The 21,125-nt window shown below is 40.2% G+C and overlaps 1 protein-coding gene across 1 annotated transcript; it reads left to right on the top strand.

Annotated features, from left to right (window-relative positions):
- The first annotated feature begins 5,052 nt into the window (after positions 1-5,052).
- LOC142366631 (tripartite motif-containing protein 16-like) lies at positions 5,053-6,744 on the top strand. The gene has a single exon (XM_075448592.1). It carries the CDS (start codon positions 5,053-5,055, stop codon positions 6,742-6,744), a length of 1,692 nt encoding a protein of 563 aa, XP_075304707.1.
- Positions 6,745-21,125: the final 14,381 nt, after the last annotated feature.

Below are 21,125 nucleotides of genomic sequence, written 5' to 3'. Positions count from 1 at the left end.
GGGCCGCGTGTTTCAACCGAACCAGGAGAAAAAATGCCTCTTGGCTCAATTGGATAGACCTTCAACCAATCAGAGCAACGTAGTATGTGACGTAGATTAAGCAACACACACTTGTTGTAGGAAGGACGGCAAAAACATCTTTTCTATCGATAAAAGCCTTTATCGCGTTCCTCTGTTCGTCTTTCAAAACGAATGCAATGTGGAGATCCTGTAGAACAGACTCGATGGCAGAATCTACACACCCTAGCTCTCCAGCGGCAGCCATGTTTGTTTCAAACGAAGTCAAACCAAGCGCTCTTTAGTGACGTAGTCGATAATGTCCCTGTTGATCATCTGTCCATCATCGTATAAAGCCCGCCCTGGCAATCTGATTGGGTCGACCGATTCTTGGTCGGGCATAATGATTTCCCAACTGAGCAGAGCCAGACCGAACTTCCCAACCAAAAATTTTATGGGCGGGGCTAAGTTTGCACCCAGGCTAATACAACTTAGCCCTGAACCACCTATTTCGAGCGAATTGATTTAATGCGACAAAACAGGCGTTCTAGCGATTTAACCGTTTTTCCATCACATGTATCGCACTAACTTCTTGATGCGCATCAAATTAAAGCGAATCATGTCGTTGATGGAAAAAGTAACTTAGTTAAGTTACTGACTACTTGCTGTTAAAAGTAACTAAGTTAGATTACTCTTAGTTACTCTCAGCAGAGGCTGATCCCCCGCCCCTATAACATGAAAATGACTACCAGTTCTGCCAATACTCACTTTATTGACATTTATTTTAACCGGAACATCAAAAATGACACTGACATTTGCAAACTTTTTCTTGAAATAGGCTTACATGTTTTTTAAATAAAAAATAAATAAGACAGTTTTTCTTGACTTTACTTAAAATATAAAAAAACCTCTTACGTGAAAAAGTAATACATAATAATCCCCCCCCCCAAAAAAAACAGAAATAAAATTCACTTCATTTAACATAAATACTTATAACAATAAAATAACATACTCGGACTCTAACAGCACTTAGGCCTGTGTAAATGAATGAACATGTAGGCCTATATTGAACATCCCATTGAACCTGTAGTTGTCTAACATTAGAGCAGCAAGAAGTGGTTTAATGAAACAAAAACAGTATAAAAAAAATCAAAATACTCTTTCTTCACTTCATTTAACTGAAATACTTATTACAAATGAAATGCTTTTTTGACTTCATTAAATCTAACTTAAATACTTCTTATTAAAAATAAAGTAGCGTTTCTTGACTCAATTTAACATAAACACTTCTTTAAAAAAACAAAATACAATAGACATTCTTGACTCCATGCATTTAACTCTGATTGCATGTATCCATATGAATTACGGTAACACTTAAGTTATATTGAACATCTTAATGAACCTGTAGTTGTCCCGCATTAGAGCAGCAAGGAGTGGTTTTACAAAACAAATCAGAACAAAACCCGTATCTGTATTCATGACTTGGCTTTTAGTTGCATTTATGCGAGAAACTGTGGAGTTTAAGATAAGAATAAATAAATATAACCCTCTAGACCCCAACAGAATTTTACAACAATGCTCCAGATCCCTGGGAATTCCCAAAGAAATGGGCAATTTGAGAAACATTTCAAAGAATTTGTTCAGTTAGCAAAGCAGGGCATATGATAGGCCTACAGAGGTTAGACACTTTGACTTGCGCCATCAGTCATTAACTCGCAGCGATGCAGACAAACGGACGGTCATATCACGTAACCTGCTGATAATTATGGGCCCAAGCCAGTATGACAGTCAAGTTTTTGAGCGAAAAATGTCCCGTTTATCTTGCTGTATCCACCCGTTGAGCAATAAAAGTTTAAACAAACCTGATTGAACGTCAGACCCGTCGCTTTGCAGAAATGTTTGTATGCTAGTCGCCTACAACTGCAGCTGTTACTGGATTACCCAAAGCTACAACTGACGAAGTATACATATAGATAAACACCCGTACACTCATCCAGATATCGTATATAGGTACTAGAAGATGTAATACAGTACAAAGACGTTAACAAGTCATCTTTGAGTCATCAATTGCGACCAGGTAAGATAAACAGCTAGCTACCCCTCTCCATAGCACTGCCTGAAACATAGGCTATATGTTATAAAGTTAGCACGAATAGCTAAACCCATCAACTATCGTCTGTGACGGGCACTGATGAAAACTGTGGTTTAGATTGGTGTATTTATTTAAAATGATTAGGGAAAGTGAGTAAAATGTAACAAATGATATCGCTGGTGTTTCACATGTTAGTGGGACAGATCACTTTTACTGGGTAGGTAGATGTAAAACAACGAGTGACTTCAGGCGAACCTGCTCCCGTCGCGGACACTGATATAACTCATAAGAAAACAAAATTATCCCAAATTATTTCAGTACAAATGTATGGTTATAATCATGAATATATGTTTACAAGTCAAATATATGTATTGGGCTTGTAAGTAACATTCAGAAATAACATGTTAGCTTCTGTATGGTCACTATAACATGCCGGCCGGCGGCGGCCGCTACGGGGTATACGTTCCCCCGAAATGCAGAAATACTAACGCACGATGTTTTAGATAAGTAACTTCATTCTGACTACTAGTTTTGAAATAGTAGTTGCGTTAGACTACTCGTTACTGAAAAAAGTAGTCCGACTACAGTAACGCGTTACCGGCATCACTGGTCACTAAGCGTTGATTGGTTGAAATCTGAGCATCATACCATGCTTAAAAGAAGTTGGCTCTCTTAACTTAAACTCTTGACTTACTCTTAGCTTGAGTCTTAAATCTTAACTCATAACTTCCTCTTAACTTATTTTTTGAACTCCGCGTTCTCTTACTTTTGTCTTAGCTCTCTTAAATTTTGCCTTTCGTTTATGACTTCAAGCCTTTTTCCCTTTTTGACTTAAAATCCAATTTCGCGCTTGACTCCAATTCATCCTCTTAATTTGAACTTCCCTTATTGTTATTTAGGGCCAGACACCCGCGGTTGTTTGGTTAATCTTGGACAGCCCAAGCTCAGACCACCTTCACGCAGAGAAGGGAAGAGAAAAGCCTGTGGGACTCCTCCTGATCGAAGCCCAGGTCAGAGAATAACAGCTCGTCCGGACTTCAGCCCGCTGTTGCCATGGAAACCCGCCAGCCTCCGATAACAAACGGTTATCCAGAAGAACAAACATCCCGTGCTTCGGGTCCCTGCCACCAAGTAAGGTCTCGTCTCTCCTTCTCAGACATGGTGCTGTGTTGGCCCCTTTAATATGCTGTCAGAGTTAATTAGCCGATACTGAACTCAGGGTGGCGAGAGGCCAGACTTAATAAACTTTCCCCATTCATCCCATTCCAACCTAGCTACGTCTCTCTCTTAACCCGTATTTCATTATAAAGACTGCAAATTATCTCTATTCTGTCCTCTTTATCAACTTTTGGCATATAATTGTGAAAGACTGTTTAAAAAAAAGTTTTGTAAATGATCAGAGCGTCACAGAAATTCTTAAGTGTCGGATATCCCTTCAGACAGAATTCGACTTCAGTGAGACTTTTCCCTTTTTCACGTGTAAAATCACTACAGTATCGTCTGCATAACTGTGATAATTGATGTTACAGTTCTGCAATATCTGACCCAAAGGGAGCATATACAAGTTAAACAGAAGAGGTCCAAGAATTGACCCCTGGGGGACTCCACGAGTCATGGCCACTCGCTCAGATTCATAGCTGCCAACTGTAACAAAATAACTCGGCCTTCTAAGTAGGACCTGAACCAGTTAAGGACCGCTCCAGAAAGTCCAGCCCAGTTTTCCAGCCTGTGCAACAGGATTCTGTGATCTACAGTATCAAACGCAGCGCTGAGGTCCAACAGAACCAGGACTGAAACATTACCAGAATCAGTGTTCAACCTGATGTCGTTTAACACTTTGACCAGAGCTGTTTCAGTGCTGTGAGGACGTCTGAAGCCTGATTGAAAGTTATCAAGACTTCCACTTTCATTCAGAAGGTCGTTGAGCTGGTTAAATACAACTTTCTCAATAATTTTAGATATAAAAGAGAGATTAGAGACAGGTCTGTAGCTGTTCATCATAGAGGCGTCTGGAGTTCTCTTCTTTAGGAGTGGCTTAATGGCAGCTGTCTTTAGTGACTTGGGAAAAATGCCTGATGCCAGTGAGCTGTTAACTATTCGTAGGAGATCACTTTCTACTGAGGTAAAAACAGTTTTTAAAAAGTCGGATGGTATTATGTCCAGAGTGCAAGTTGTTGATTTCAGATGCCGAACTGTTTCCTCTAGGATTTTAAAATCTACAATATTAACTTGTGAGATAACGTCAGAATATGTACATTCCTTATCAGAAGCTGTTTAGTTAAGTATTGTAAACTCAAAGGTCATCAAGAAATGTTCAGATAAGAGTTATGAGGGAACACTGTTAACTGTTCACTCTCACCGCCATAAGTCAGCACAAGATCAAGGGTGTGATTAAGGCAGTGAGTCGGTCTGTGAACACTCTGAGGAAATCCAACAGAGTCTCATATAGAATTAAAGTTCATATTCAGGCTGTCATTTCCAACATCTACATGAATATTAGAGTCACCCACTACAATGACTTTATCTGTACTCAGCACCAACTGGGATAAAAACTCTGAGAACTCAGACAGGAACTCAGAATAAGGGCCAGGTGGACGATACACAACAACAAACACAAGAGGTTTCTGTGGTTTCCACTTTGGGGAAAACTGAGAAGCAGATATTCAAAAGAGCTCAAACTAATCTTTGGTCTTGGACTGATTAGTAGTCCCAGATAGAATTGAATGGACTGAACTCTGATAACCTCCCTGTTCCTCCTGCTCTCACCCACAGCAGCTCGCTCTGCCCACATGTTTCCTTGTTCCCTCCCCTTCATATCTGCAGCTCATGATGGGCGTAACCAACAGGAGGGGAGCTGATAGGCTCTGTTCTCTGCACCGACACGTCATTTATAGCTCAGAGCTCAGAGCAGTTTCAGCTTTGAGGAAGTGAAACTCACTCAGTCGCTGCTGCTAAACGGTGAAATGGCGCAGAAAGGAGTTCAGCTGGAAGGAGAAATTCTCCAGTGTTCGATCTGTTTGGATCTGCTGAAGGATCCGGTGACTATTCCCTGTGGACACAGCTACTGCTTTCACTGTGTTAAAGGCTTCTGGGATGGAGAGGATCAGAAGGGAATCCACAGCTGCCCTCAGTGCAGGCAGACATTCACAGCGAGGCCTGTCCTGGGGAAAAGCACCATGTTAGCAGCTTTAGTGGAGCAGCTGAAGAAGACTGGACTCCAAGCTGCTCCTGCTGATCACTGCTATGCTGGAGCTGAAGATGTGGCCTGTGATGTCTGCTCTGGGAGGAAGCTGAAAGCCACCAAGTCCTGTTTATCCTGCCCGGCCTCTTACTGTGAGGAACACCTTCAGCCTCATTATGATTCAGCTCCACTCAGGAAACACAAGCTGGTGGAGCCCTCCAACAAGCTCCAGGAGAACATCTGCTCTGATCACGATGAGGTGATGAAGATTTTCTGCCGTACGGATCAGAAGTGCATCTGTTATCTCTGCTCTGTGGAGGAACATAAAGGCCACGACACAGTGTCAGCTGCAGCAGAAAGGACTGAGAGGCAGAGAGAGCTGGAGGGGAGTCGGCAGCAGATCCAGCAGAGAATCCAGGACGCAGAGAAAGATGTGAAGCTGCTTCAGCAGGAGCTGGAGGCCATCCATCGCTCTGCTGATAAAACAGAGGAGCACAGCCAGAAGATCTTCAGCCAGCTGATCCGTCTCCTCCAGAAAAGAAGCTCTGATGTGAAGCAGCAGATCAGATCCCAGCAGGAAGCCGAAGGGAGGCGAGTCAAAGAGCTTCAGGAGAAGCTGGAGCAGGAGATCACTGAGCTGAAGAGGAAAGATGCTGAGCTGCAGCAGCTCTCACACACAGAGGATCACAGCCAGTTTCTGCACAGCTGCCCCTCAGTGGCAGCACTCAGGGGGGCTACACACTCATCCAGCATCCAGATCCGTCCTCTGAGGCACTTTGAGGATGTGACAGCAGCTGTGTCAGAGCTCAGAGATAAACTACAGGACATCCTGAGAGAGGAATGGGCCAACATCTCACTGAGAGTCGCTGAAGTGGATGTTTTACTGTCACAGCCAGAACCAGAGAGCAGAGCTGGATTCTTAAGATATTCATGTGAAATCACACTGGATCCAAACACAGCATACACATATCTGTTACTGTCAGAGGGGAACAGAAAAGTGACAGTAATGGGTCATCCTCAGTCTTATTCTGATCATCCAGACAGATTCACTAACATGTCTCAGGTCCTGAGCAGAGAGAGTCTGACTGGACGTTGTTACTGGGAGGTGGAGATGGGAGGAGGAGGAGAAGTTTATGTAGCAGTCGCATACAAGAACATCAGCAGAGCAGGAGGGATTGAATGTGTATTTGGTTATAATGACAAATCTTGGGTGTTAAGATGTGACCAAAACAGTTATTCATTTAGGTACAACAACAAGGAAACCTCCATCTCAGGTCCTCGGGCCTCCAGAGTGGGAGTGTACCTGGATCACAGAGCAGGTATTCTGTCCTTCTACAGCGTCTCTGGAACCATGACTCTCCTCCACAGAGTCCAGACCACATTCACTCAGCCGCTCTGGGCTGGAGTTTGGATTCCTGGGATTCTTGGGTTGTTAGTGTTAGTTCCAGGAATAAGTTGCAAATTTCTCAGCTGAAAAAGGAAGCAGCTGAAGGTGCAGTGAGTTTTAATCTGTGAGTTTTCATTTTGACTCATTCTGTGACTCATTTAGTCCCATCGTGGTGTCATTTCTAAGCTGTTCAGAGACTTTCAGGGAATCAGTGATTTGTTGATGTTGTTCTGTTGACGACTTTCTTTTGTTGGATATCTCGATATTCTTTGACTAAAACCGACGGCCCTGATATTTCTTTATGTTCTGATTTTTACAGCCAAGACTTTCAGCTCAGTTTCATGTTGGAAGACTTTCTGTTGAGTCCAGACGCTCAGCTGACAACAAATGTCTGGATTCAAGGTGACGACGTGATTTAGATTCATCTCCCGAATCTTTTGATTTGTAGTTCTGTTGATGGTTCAGTTTCTTTCAACCGTCTTTACCAAAACTGTTTAATCACAGAAAAAAAGCAGTTTCTTTGTCTCTGGTTGCCTTTCTCAGCAGTGATTGTGTTTGTGTCGTCACACAGTGAAGAAAATCTATAACATGATGTAAATACAGGAAAAAGGGATTTTACCTTCTTATCTTGGAAATGTTTTGCTGAGTTGTGCTTAAAAAAAGCAGATTTTTGTCTCATTCTGGACTTTAGATGATTGAATGTGTTGTGTTGCTTCAGATATGAAGTTACTTCTGAATGATGCCTTCACTGTTTTTCTCTCTGGCTTCACAATGAGGCTCATTGATTGTAAAGTTTGAACTCAGATGTGATTAAAACTTCTTGTGTCTGATATCTGAGGTGTGGTCTCTCAGTCTGAAAGAAGCAACTCGCTCCGTCTCATTTGCTTATTTTTTTACCGCTTGTCCTGCCCAGCATTATGGCAGCAGAATTGTAATCTGAATACCGTTAATGCCAAACACATTTGCTATGCCAAGGGAAGCTTTATGAATGTAAAGCTCCCCTTGATGCCCATTAACTCCTTATTTTTATTTATTTAGTTTTGTTACAGTACTTAACATGATGTGATGGTGTGATGGTGCCGAACCGGACCGGGGGACAGAGAGAGAGGGAGAGCGAAGAAGGGAAAAAAAGAAAGAGAAACATGAAGAGACAAACATAGAAAACAATGAAAAATCAGACAACCAGCTGCTACACCTGTAGAAACAAAACTGAAGACGATTCACGGCTTTTGTGGGGACATTTGCAAACTTTTTCTTGAAATAGGCTTACACGTTTTTTTTTTTAAATAAAAAATAAATAAGACAGTCTTTCTTGACTTTACGTAAAATATAAAAAAAAAAACTCTTACGTAAAAAAGTAATACATAATACCCCCCCCCCCCCAAAAAAAACAACAACAAAAAAAACAGAAATAAAATTCACTTCATTTAACATAAATACTTATAACAATAAAATAACATACTCGGACTCTAACGGCACTCAGGCCTGTGTAAATGAATGAACATGTCGGCCTATACTGAACATCCCATTGAACCTGTAGTTGTCTAACATTAGAGCAGCAAGAAGTGGTTTAATGAAACAAAAACAGTATAAAAAAATCTAAATACTCTTTCTTCACTTCATTTAACTGAAATACTTATTACAAATTAAATGCTTTTTTGACTTCATTAAATCTAACTTAAATACTTCTTATAAAAAATAAAGTAGCGTTTCTTGACTCAATTTAACATAAACACTTCTTTAAAAAAAACAAAATACAATAGACATTCTTGACTCCATGCATTTAACTCTGATTGCATGTATCCATATGAATTACGGCAACACTTAAGTTATATGGAACATCTTAATGAACCTGTAGTTGTCCCGCATTAGAGCAGCAAGGAGTGGTTTTACAAAACAAATCAGAACAAAACCCGTATCTGTATCCATGACTTGGCTTTTAGTTGCATTTATGCGAGAAACTGTGGAGTTTAAGATAAGAATAAATAAATATAACCCTCTAGACCCCAACAGGTCTCACTAATACAAAATTATTATGACTTGATCAGGTGCAGTGACAATGGATCCTTGTTCATATTTCACCAAAAATCATTCCCTTCCAGATATCAAAACCAATCAGATAAACTAGATATACAGTATATAAATATCACTGCAAATATTGAATATCATTTTTTTGGATGAATGTTATTTTAAATCATTCAACAAAACTTGGATTTAAATTCTTCTTTTTGTTTGACAGTCCACAGGTCTGGCCAGGGACAGATCCCTACACAAAATAAGACAGCCTGGTTAAACCTCAATATTGTGTTAATCTTAAACTATTTGTCTCCATTCTTGTGCTTTAACTTACTTTAAAACCAACTCCAAGCCGAGCTGCTATAAAATGAAACCAGATCATGTAGGTCAGTCAGTTTAAGTACCCCGGCTAAAGTTATACTTTTAGACCTTTCTAATAAAAAAAAAAGCTTTTCATCAGTTTCATCTAACGTTACAGTTATGAAATCCTTATGAACTGTGTTGATTATACACTTACTGAAAACCAACAATGATATGCCCCCCCCCCCCCAAGGGCGTAACTTTGGGTCTACCATTGGGGGGGTTAAACTCGCGGCATTTTTATTTATGTATTTATTTATGTATTCATTTTCTTGCTCGCTAATTTGCCATTCCTGTGTTAGAAATACATTGTGATACTTTTACTGATTTAGGCTACTTAACGTAAATGCAGCTGTTCACTTCACTATTTATGCCATAACGACACAGTAGTTAAATTCAGTGTTTAAGCACTAGCCAACAGTGGCAGCTGACAAGAACTTAAAGATTAATCAATTTCATCACTGTATTGGCACCTACATGCAGCAAATGTATTATGGACAATGCAACTCTGGATACATCACACATACAGGGTGGCACACTGGAGAGCAGCTTGCATTCAGACCTGTCACTGATGGTGAACTTGTCTTTAATGTCGGGTGTGTTTCCAGAGCCACTAAAAACAGCTGTAATCAAACCTCTGCTGAAAAAGGACAATCTTGACAAGACACAAATGAACAACCACAGGCCTATCTCAAATCTCCCATTTTTAAGTAAGATCATTGAAAAAGCGGTTTTTCAACCACTTAATTACTTTTTAAAACAAAATAACTGCTATGACACCTTCCAGTCAGGTTTTAGACAGAACCACAGCACTGAGACTGCTCTGACCAAAGAGTTTAACAACATATGTCTGAATACAGACGGTGGAAAAATGTCAGTCTGAGTTTTACTGGATCTCAGTGCTGCATTTGATACAGTTGACCACAAAATATTACTGAAACGACTGGAAAACTGGGCGGGTTGAACAAATTTCACGGAGAAACATATGTTTTGACTGTTAAGCCCGGTGAAGATTCAACACATTAGCAGTCATTTCAGTTGTCAACGCCACTTAAAAAGGTGATTTTCTCCTCTTCTAGCGTTATCCTGACAGGAGAACCATGCCAACTTTGGATGCAGTTATCTTAGCGATAGCAATAGCCTCAATATACATATCGTTGGAAAGCTTAGATTATGGCCGTTCATGTGAGCACAATAACTTAGTTTTGTAAATTTTACCAAAGCGACTGGTTTCGCCTTGCAGGGTCACATATAAGGAACACATGAGGTGAACGTCTTGGTGTGTGCAAGACAACATTCAAGATTTTCGCGCTAGCTTTGTGAACTTTCTGAGCAGCCGTCACAGCCCTTTTCCATCAATTGAACTCTCGTTAATCCACCTCTTAGCACAACAAACCCCAAAAACGTGTGACTGTATTGGAGCAAACAGCAACTTAAGATACAGTTCAGTGACATTGGTTCCACACAGTGATCCCTGGCACCCTCTGGCACCACTCACCAGCGGCTGCGCATAATAGTAGCCTAAACAAACTTTCGCCAGAGAAAGCGGGTTGGGTAATACCAAGTAGTCGGTTTGGGGGGAGGGAGGAGGGGGGGTACATTACAGATTATTTAAAACATGATACTATCTTGAAATGAAATGAATGAATAAAGAAAACTAACAAAAGTTATTCATTCAGAATTTTATGATATTTTTTGAAAATTTGATTTGATGATATTGGGGGGGTTAAATGAGCTGGATCTGATTTTTGAGGGGGTCATGACCCCCGTAACCCCGTGCAAATTACGCGCATGGCCCCCCCACACACACACACACACTATCCCAAAACAGTGGTACGTTGAGTTACGAGTTTAATTGGTTCCGTGACAGAGCTCATAAGTCAAATAGCTCGTAGTCCAATCAATATTCACCATTAAATGAATGGAAATGCCATTAATCCGTTCCATGAAATAAAAATAGACGGAATAACGGCTCTTAAAAAAACTCATATGTCGGGACACTCTTAACTCAAGGTACCACTTTAAAGTGCTACATAATAGCTTCATGCTAACGTGACATTAGCCTTTCATAACTTTAGCCTACTCGTTTAGCCTAACAATTGGCAACAAAATCTCTTCTCTAAATGTGCAGTCTTTAAAAACAATAGGTGCGTTTATATGGACACGTTTAATCTGATTAAATGCACGTTTAAACCGATTACACGTGCAAAGAGATTAAATATGCGTCATGTAAACAGTCAAATAATCTCTTTAAATATAAACGGGTTAAATATTTAAACCGATTACAATAGGTGGTTTGGACCGTTCATATAATCCGATTGAAGGAGGAAACTCCCCATATTTACAGGCGCACCTGGATAAAACGATTATTAGAACACGTTTCATGTTACTGCGCAAGTGTAAGGGCGCGCGAGATACAGTTAATAAAGACTGTGTAGTTCTAGTTAAAAGGCAGATAACGGAAGATATCGAAGTTAAAATGACGGCGACGGTGAAGAAGAACAAAAATTGGTCGGGGGAGGAAACGGTGTTTTTATTGAAAACGTTGCAAGAGCAAAATATAATGTCAAAACTGGACGGGAGGAAGATGAGGAACTCGGAAATCTTTAATGATGTCCACACAGCCTTGAAAGAGGCAGGGTTTGACCGGTCCGTTGACCAGATTAAGTCAAGATGGAAAGCCCTGAAGGCCGCCTACTCCAATGCCAAAAGGCAAAATGGTAAAAGCGGATCAAGCCCGGCCAATTTCGCGGACGGAAATGGACGACATACTGGGAGGCAGACCCCTTTCGGACGTCAGCCATGGTGTCGATGTCGGATTTGAGGAGGAGATAAATGTTACTAGTAAGTAGCCAAAGATCTTTTTTCCATGTGTGTAGCACCAGTATGTAGGCTATAACAGCCTGTCTGACCAAGAGTGGAAGTTAGCCTGTGTCACCACAACCTGCTACATGTTTTAAGTTGTCCATACAATTAATAAAATCAAACCCATTAAATCCAACTGTCCTACCTGAAATCGGTGTCTCGGTCACAGGAAAGCTCACAATTATGTCAAACTAATCCACTTGGTTTACGAAGATGAAGCAACTGCAGACGTGCTAGCATCCTCATCAACTGAACAGTTGTGAACAATCCTCTCAGTTTATCCGTTTCTTCGGCAGATGTCATTTTTAACGCGTATTATGTTTTGTAAAGAAGAGGCGTTGTGTAACATAATTTAAAATCAAACAGGGCATTAACATTAATGGCAGGCAGGCAGGCAGAGTCATACGTGGCTGGCAGCATCAGCATCACATTCTTCTTCCTTCATAGGTTCCCGTACTCCAGTGTATAAAACGGTTAGAAAAACAAACCGACAGCCTCGCGCGACCAAATGGACATCTTTGCGTGCGAGTCGGGATTTTAAATGTTATTTTATTTTTTTTAAAGAAAAAAAAACAGAGCACCTCATTTTTTCATGTAACACAAAGCAAAGAAACAGCTCAGACATACTTCATTTGTAGTACTTCAACATTTGTTAAAACATCGTCCTATCGGATTAAATTGCTGTAACATGTAAACTCGGAAGAAATTTAATCTCTTTATTTGTGGCTCATGTATACAGTTCGGTCGAATTCTAATAAACCGATTACATGTAATCTCTTTAAACGAAACGTGTCCATATAAACGCACCTATTGACTCATTTGGAAATCACATTCAAACTTAACTCAAAATGATGTATTCCAGGAAAGTAGGTTCACTCTGACAGTACAACAGGACACTCTCTATGCCTGCCACTCATTTCAAAGACGCCGCGTTTCTCACTCATCTTTCAACGAGACTTGCCTGTCAATCAACTGGAGTGACACCTGAGGTGTCCAATCAGGTTCCAGAGGTGGCCGTTCGGGAGCCGGCTCTTCTTTGGGAGCCGAGTCAAAAGAGCCGAGCTTCCCATCACTAGCTCCGGCTGTTCGTCTCTGACGTAATATCAAATTTCCCGGGCCGTGTCGCGGACAACAGTCTGTGATTGGGTGAATGTCCGTTCAGTTTGACCAATGCCTTTTCGTGCAGCGTAAGGGAGCTGAGGTGCGCTCCTTTTTTCGTATGTTGGTGCACTACGAGGGTGGGCAAACAGGTTTACCTTTGGAAAATGTGGGGGGGATGAAATCACCTTGCTGTAAAAGTGGGGGTGTCGAAACACCCCCATCCCCCACGGGTGCGACGCCCCTGACTGCAGCTGTTACTGGATTACCCAAAGCTACAACTGACGAAGTATACATATAGATAAACACCCGTACACTCATTCAGATATCGTATATAGGTACTAGAAGATGTAATACAGTACAAAGACGTTAACAAGTCATCTTTGAGTCATCAATTGCGACCTGGTAAGATAAACTTCTAGCTAGCCCTCTCCATAGCACTGCCTGAAACGTAGGCTATATGTTATAAAGTTAGCACGAATAGCTAAACCCATCAACTATCGTCTGTGACGGGCACTGATGAAAACTGTGGTTTAGATTGGTGTATTTATTTAAAATGATTAGGGAAAGTGAGTCAAATGTAACAAATGATATCGCTGGTGTTTCACATGTTAGTGGGACAGATCACTTTTACTGGGTAGGTAGATGTAAAACAACGAGTGACTTCAGGCGAACCTGCTCCCGTCGCGGACACTGATATAACTCATAAGAAAACGAAATCATCCCAAATTATTTCAATACAAATGTATGGTTATAATCATGAATATATGTTTACAAGTCAAATATATGTATTGGGCTTGTAAGTAACATTCAGAAATAAGATGTTAGCTTCTGTATGGTCACTATAACATGCCGGCCGGCGGCGGCCGTTACAGGAGAATAAAGGACGGCCGTCGACGGCCGCTACGGGGTATACGTTCCCCCGAAATACAGAAATAGTAACGCACGATGTTTTAGATAAGTAACTTCAATCTGACTACTACTTTTCAAATAGTAGTGCGTTAGACTACTCGTTACTGAAAAAAGTAGTCCGACTACAGTAACGCGTTACTAAGTAGCGTTACTAAGTAGCGTTACTAAGTAGCGTTACTAAGTAGCGTTACTAAGTAGCCTTACTAAGTAGCGTTACTAAGTATCGTTACTAAGTATCGTTACTAAGTAGCGTTACTAAGTAGCGTTACTAAGTAGCGTTACTAAGTAGCGTTACTAAGTAGCGTTACTAAGTAGCGTTACTAAGTAGCATTACTAAGTAGCGTTACTAAGTAGCGTTACTAAGTAGCGTTACTAAGTATCGTTACTAAGTAGCGTTACTAAGTAGCGTTACTAAGTAGCGTTACTAAGTAGCGTTACTAAGCAGACCACCTTCATGCAGAGAAGGGAAGAGAAAAGCCTGTGGGACTCCTCCTGATCGAAGCCCAGGTCAGAGAATAACAGCTCGTCCCGACTTCCGCCCGCTGTTGCCATGGAAACCCGCCAGCCTCCGATAACAAACGGTTATCCAGAAGAACAAACATCACGCGCTTCGGGTCCCTGCCACCAAGTAAGGTCTCGTCTCTCCTTCTCAGACATGGTGCTGTGTTGGCCCCTTTAATATGCTGTCAGAGTTAATTAGCCGATACTGAACTCAGGGTAGCGAGAGGCCAGACTTAATAAACTTTAGGATTTCCCCATTCATCCCATTCCAACCTAGCTACGTCTCTCTCTTAACCCGTATTTTATTATAAAGACTGCAAATTATCTCTATTCTGTCCTCTTTATCAACTGTTGGCATATAATTGTGAAAGACTGTTTAAATAAAAGTTTGAAATGATCAGAGCTTCAGAAATTCTTAAGTGTCGGATATCCCTTCAGACAGAAATTGACTTCAGTGAGACTTTTCCCTCATAACTTTTAACAGTTTCTCCTCCCAGGACTGTAACGAAATTAAGGTTATGGATATGGCAGGTGGTGCCCCTTTCTTTTATTAATATCCAGCATATTAATCCATTTTCACGTGTAAATTCGCTACAGTATCGTCTGCATAAACTGTGATAATTGATGTTAAAGTTCTGCAATATCTGACCCAAAGGGAGCATATACAAGTTAAACAGAAGAGGTCCAAGAATTGACCCCTGGGGGACTCCACGAGTCATGGCCACTCGCTCAGATTCATAGCTGCCAATTGTAACAAAATAACTCCGGCCTTCTAAGTAGGACCTGAACCAGTTAAGGACCGCTCCAGAAAGTCCAACCCAGTTTTCCAGCCTGTGCAACAGGATTCATCTTTTTTTAGAGAAGATATGTGTTTGTTGTAATTTATCTTTTTAACTTTGATAACTGAACCTTGTTGATCTAAAGGCAAACTTTTTATAAGGTTTTTCATTCTAAAGATCGTTTTCTGTGACTCAAACAGTTGGTAAAGTACAAAAAAATTACCGTTGAAGCCTAAAAAGTGAAGAGAACTGTTAGATTCGGTTCTTTTAGTAGGAGGCTCAAGAACGGACCGAAGTAATTCAAGTGAAAATGAAGTGTTTATTGATATGGCAATAAGTGCAGTATTTCAGCGCTGGTCTCAGTCTGACAGACCTCTCGCAGGAATCCGTCAGACCGAGCTCCCCATTTCCGGTTACAATTTGTATATATGTCTCTTAGTTTCACACGGTGGATCCCTTGTTGATCCAATTTGATTGGATCACCATACTAACCCAAATACTGTCTCTGAGTAATCCAAATAATGTGTGTGTGAATCTGCCCTTGCTTTCCCAGGCTTTCCTAATTGTTTTGTCTTTCTACTCCTGGATCACTTTAGGTCATATGGAAAAGTACTGAGACTTATTTCATTCCTAATGTTTAAGAACAAAGCCAATTTTAACAATCCCCCTTTTGAAGTGATTTTATCATTTCAACTAATTCAGTCAAATAACTGCGGTAGGACTGTCATTTTCTGTATTGTGTCACATCTGTATTAGCAGTAGCAAGACTTTAGCAGCCACCCCCCAAACTGCAAGAGCCACTTACCTTTTGAGATGTAGCACAAGGAGACGTCTGTCATCCCCCTTTTGATGTGACTTCATATATTATTATGTAAGCTCATGTGTAAGCTGTTCTTCTTTGCAATTAAAAGCAGCAAGCAAATCTTCATTGCACAGGCATGGAAATAGTAAACATAATTCTAATGCTTAAGCTACACCTTCAAATCCGGACTATTCCATCATTTTACTCGGAACAGAAACTCTTTCCGAGAGGGTTAAGACCTTCATAAGTCACTGATTATAACTCTGCAAATAAGCACATTTAGAAAATAATTGTGATGCGTTAGCAAAACTTTCTATATCAGGAGCGTTAATCAAGATTCTAGAAATAGAGACTCTTTTCTAGTAAGTTTAAAACCTTCCCCACTCAACTGATAATAACTCCGCAAATGAGCACATTTCTTAATAGATTATATGTAGAAAATAATAATTTGCTATATGTATTGTGTGTATGTGGCCCCGAACCCATCCTCTGTGTGGACTCTTTGTTCATAATGGCCTAAAACCTTACATGGCTAGCAAGGCCTTGCTCCCCCATAAGTACCATAACAACACAATATTGATTAATTAAAAATTCACATTATTTCTATTCTACTGACACTCAAACATTGCATAAGGCAATTAACATTACCAGCAGGTTCGTCCACCGTTTGCAGCGAATAGGAGCGAAAACCCGATGTATCCGGGAAAAATTCACCTATGGCCCCAGTTCCACTTGGCGACCGACCAACTTATTACCGTTCAAAGTATAAGGTCCCGCTCCAAACAGCCTAGTCACCCCACTGGCAATTGACATTCTAAAAATGATTCATTATCAACCTTTAAGAGGAATTAGCTAAACCCTTTAAAAAGTGAAACACAACAAATATAAATTTAACCAAGGCTCGACCATATGAGTATATTAGCCTCTTGAACAATTATGATTAACTTTTCTTTTAAATGATTATATCTTTCTTAGATGACCACATGACGAGTCGTGTGGTCTTTGCTGGTCCAATCCTGTCGGTGCTCGGTTCTCCTCATGGCTGAACGTCTGTTCAGTACTCTGATCCGCAACTAATCTTGGAAGGAGAGGTCACCAGTACATCGCTTCCTTGAGGGATATTCAGCATCCCCTCCCTAACTAATTTTCTTTTGTGACAATTTCGTTGTGTAGTTCTCCACCATCATCTTGGCATGATGGGCAAGGCCTCCCAGAACTCAAGCTTATGAGTCCTCCGGCCGTACGTCCTGTAGTGGTTCTGAATCTGTGGAATAATATTAGCAAATCTCACAGCGCAGTAGTGCAAAATGTCATTTGCACTGTATTTCTATACTAGGGTATCTCTCTTTGATAGGTTCAATTTCAATGCCCAATTCATTCATTATTTATTTATTTTTCATATGGACCCCAAATCAAAACAAAATCAAAATAAACAAAACAAAACAAAAGAAAATCAAAGAAATAACAAAATCAACAGAACCCAAAACAAAACAACTGGCCAGTTGGTATAACCCTTGCTTTAAGGAACTAGAATAGTCATCAACCTGCTGTGCAGCCTTAATGAGAAATCCAGTACCATCTCCTTATTTTGCTGTTTAAAAATTCAAATTATCTAGGGAACACACATCACGATCAACATCAACACAGTTGGTATAATCCTTCTTTATAGGACAACACCAGAATTCTCACCAAGTTGCTGTCCAGCATTCATGAGATCTTCTGTATTATCCATTTATTCTGCTGTGGAAAATCCTTTAGACAGTTTTGGGATCATGACAACACACAAACAACACTCAACACCAGACAACACAGGTTAGGACAACAGATGACAACAGATGACAACAGATGACAAACATATATTGCATTTCTGGGTTTGCTCAAGCAACCCTCATGTTTTCATTTAGGCCTAAGTAAACAAACAGTGGTCTTCATATTATGAGTTTGATCCATGTCTTCCTTTTCCAGGTCCGGGACGTCTTAATGCAAAAGAAGATACAAACACACACAGAATTTTTGGGAAAACTTGAGAAGTTTGAATGATTAATTGTTAATTAATTGCCGAACTGCTCCACTGCAGTTTCTCCTCCTGTGTTGTTGTTTGCTGCAGGACAGAAATATTTGTAGTTAGTTCTCATCTTGGGAGCAGCACAGCATCAAGAAAGCAGACATTTCTTTTCAATGACGAACTGATTAACTTGTTTAGGATAAATATTGTCTGTCCTCTCTTAATTCAGGTCAGATCGTTAAAAATAAAATTTCAGTATAACCTGCTTTATTCTTACTTGTTAGTTAGTAATAATGTTGTTTAATTTTCACCAGTGGCTGTTTCGTGATGCTGAGCCGTACACAGACAGTTCAGGATCAGCATTAAGTTTTTTCCGGTTCTAACTGAAAAACATAGGTTCATTTTATTTCTTCATATATCATAATTCATCCTTTATTTTTCTTTGAGGATCACGTTGTGGTCCCTGCTCCTGATTTTCCTTCCAGTATGTGTGGCGTGTGTGTGTGTGCGTGGCTTTATATGTGAGTGTGTATGTGTCTGTATGTGTTCTTGGGTTTCACTGCTTTGTTTTATCTGAAAGCTCTTTGTTCCATATTTTCTTGGATGAGAAGTGCTATATAAATAACGTCTGATTGATTGATCGATTTAGTGCACTAGATTAAAACTTTCTGGTCATCTCTAATGGAACGTCTTCCGATGACCCAAAACACCTAATTACAGAACATTTCATTCATCCCATTCATATCCTTTTTCTTTCAACCACAGGCACTGACTCAGCACAGTTTGAATTTCCATCACGCCACCTATTGGCGTCCTTCTCCTCCTCCCTCAGGTAGCCCTTGTCCCCCAAGCCGTTAGTGCCCCCTTTGGGAACTCCCCCTTTGGGATCTCCTCAGCCCCCACTCACCATGGCTGTCGCTTGGCAACCGAACCTTTTTCTCACATTCACACAAGTCCTCATAGTGTCCCAAAGAAGCTATGGACAGGGTATTTTCTCCCCGTCCAGGCCTCATGTGGGACAACCTGAAAACATTCATATATTATATATCATATAAAATAGTAGGTTCAATATTGCATAATATAATGCATAATAGGGATAGCTTCAGCCAAAGTTAAGTCTGTGTCTGCATAGATCTTTATTTTGGCTTTCTAAGCTGCCCTGTGCTCACTGTTTTTAAATGCGCCATAAAAACAAACCTTGACTTGTCTTGTTATGGCTCAGTCTTTGCTGCAGCTGTCCTTTCTGTATTCTTCCAATGGATTTAAATCTATTTGCTTTTTTTTGTTAAGGGAGCATATTAATTATTTCATAGATCTGCTGCAGTTAACTAGTTAAATGATTTAGTTAAATAGTCAAATGGTTTAGTTTGAGTCTAAATATTGGTGATAACTATTGACTATTGAATTGGTGATCTGAGGCAGAGGAAATTCCGAGCAGCTAAAATTTTAAAGTCAAGATAAATATCTCCTAATAAGAATAAAGGCTACGCCTCAATAAATTTAATATGATATCAAATTGTTTGACATCTGACTGTCTGGCCGTGATATTAAATCCTAAATCCTGGTTTTTTAACTTATGTCGTATGGTCTGACTGCATGATCTCAGTCCTGTTTCAGGTGGAATCATTAAATTTCACTTTGTAGAACATTTTTTCAGATTATATTTTAATTAAAGGAGCAAATCTCCTAAACACTCTGCTTGTGTATTTGACTCTAGCTCTTTAAGAGAGCTGTTAAATCCTATTTCAGCAACAATTTGTATGAACGTCTCAAACACTGTTCTTCCTGGATTTATTGTTTTTTATCTCATCTCTGTGATTTTTTCATTGTAAAGCTGTTTTCAGTTTATCTACAGACTTTGGTGTCTTTCCTAATCATATGCATTTTAAAATAGATGGATGAATCAATCCTATTTGCTCTAATACAAACTTAAACCTCTATTATAAGCAGTATATCATTATAAACTCAGGCCAATGATCACTCAGAGTCTGTTTGGATTGTTGTCACTCAGGGCTGAATGAGAGAGAAAGAAAAGACAATGTTAGGGTGTGCGCATTTATAATAAATAATAAAGAGAACAACTATAAAATTAACTTGGGAATATTATGGCTCAAAAAGCGTTTGAGGCTTTTCATTATACATTATTCTTTATTCCTGTAATGCTGCTGCACAGCTGATCTTTAGTTAGTAACTTCAGGCCTCAGGTCAAGCCTCCAAATCTGTTAATTTTTTCCTTATATTTGTCTTATTAGTGTGTTGATGCTGAAACAAAATTATTAACTTTTGTCAAACTTTGGGATCAAATATATCATATATCAATACTATTCTTTCTGTAATATGCATGGCTTGATTCTTATTCTCTCGTTTGTTTTGATTCACCGGGCAAGAGGATGAAAGAAGAAATGAACAATCAAAAGCAATAGAGTCCCACCAACATGCAACAGGTGTTGACAGAGTGACAAAGTGTGGAAGAACTCTCTAATGAGTCGATCACACACACGCTCGGCCACCAACCAATATTCAGCCGGTCAAGAAACAAGTCACTACAACACAATGAGTCACTCATCGTTATTTCTGTGCCTCCCTATTGGGGCATTTGACGGGAGCCTGGGGCATCATACGCAGAATCCTGATGCGGGCCCTGTTGGGGAGCCTGTTGAGAAACAACTGCCGCCCCAGGAGCACTGTGGGGGTATTTATTACACTTATATGGTCGCGTCCCATCTCCTGATTGCACTGAGTAGGGAACCTCGCGAGAGTCAGAGGCCCAATGGCCATATCGTTTGCAGAGATAACACATGTCATTTTTTCTACTGTTGAAGTGTCGCCTGGGTTTTCCTCTTCTATTAGTTCTAACCGGAGGTCCGTTCTGTTCTGGGTATGACCCATATGAAGAAGCTGGATATTGTGGTTGTACAGGACGAGGAGGAGTCTGCTGAGACATCTGTTTAATTTTAGCCTTGTTTTGATTTACTTTGTTCCTCATGTGTTTAAGCTGTAATTTTTGTCACTTGTGTCTGCAGGGAAATTAATTCTGCTTTTTCTTGTTCCCGTTCTTCGATTTCATTATCAATATATTGGGTGACATGGGCCGCCCACAAGTCATACGTTAAGTTTGTTAATCCAACCA

This window comes from Odontesthes bonariensis, chromosome 17 (genome assembly GCF_027942865.1).
Source record: "Odontesthes bonariensis isolate fOdoBon6 chromosome 17, fOdoBon6.hap1, whole genome shotgun sequence".
Classification (NCBI taxonomy): Eukaryota; Metazoa; Chordata; class Actinopteri; order Atheriniformes; family Atherinopsidae; genus Odontesthes; species Odontesthes bonariensis.
This window is presented reverse-complemented; position numbering and strand designations above follow the sequence as displayed.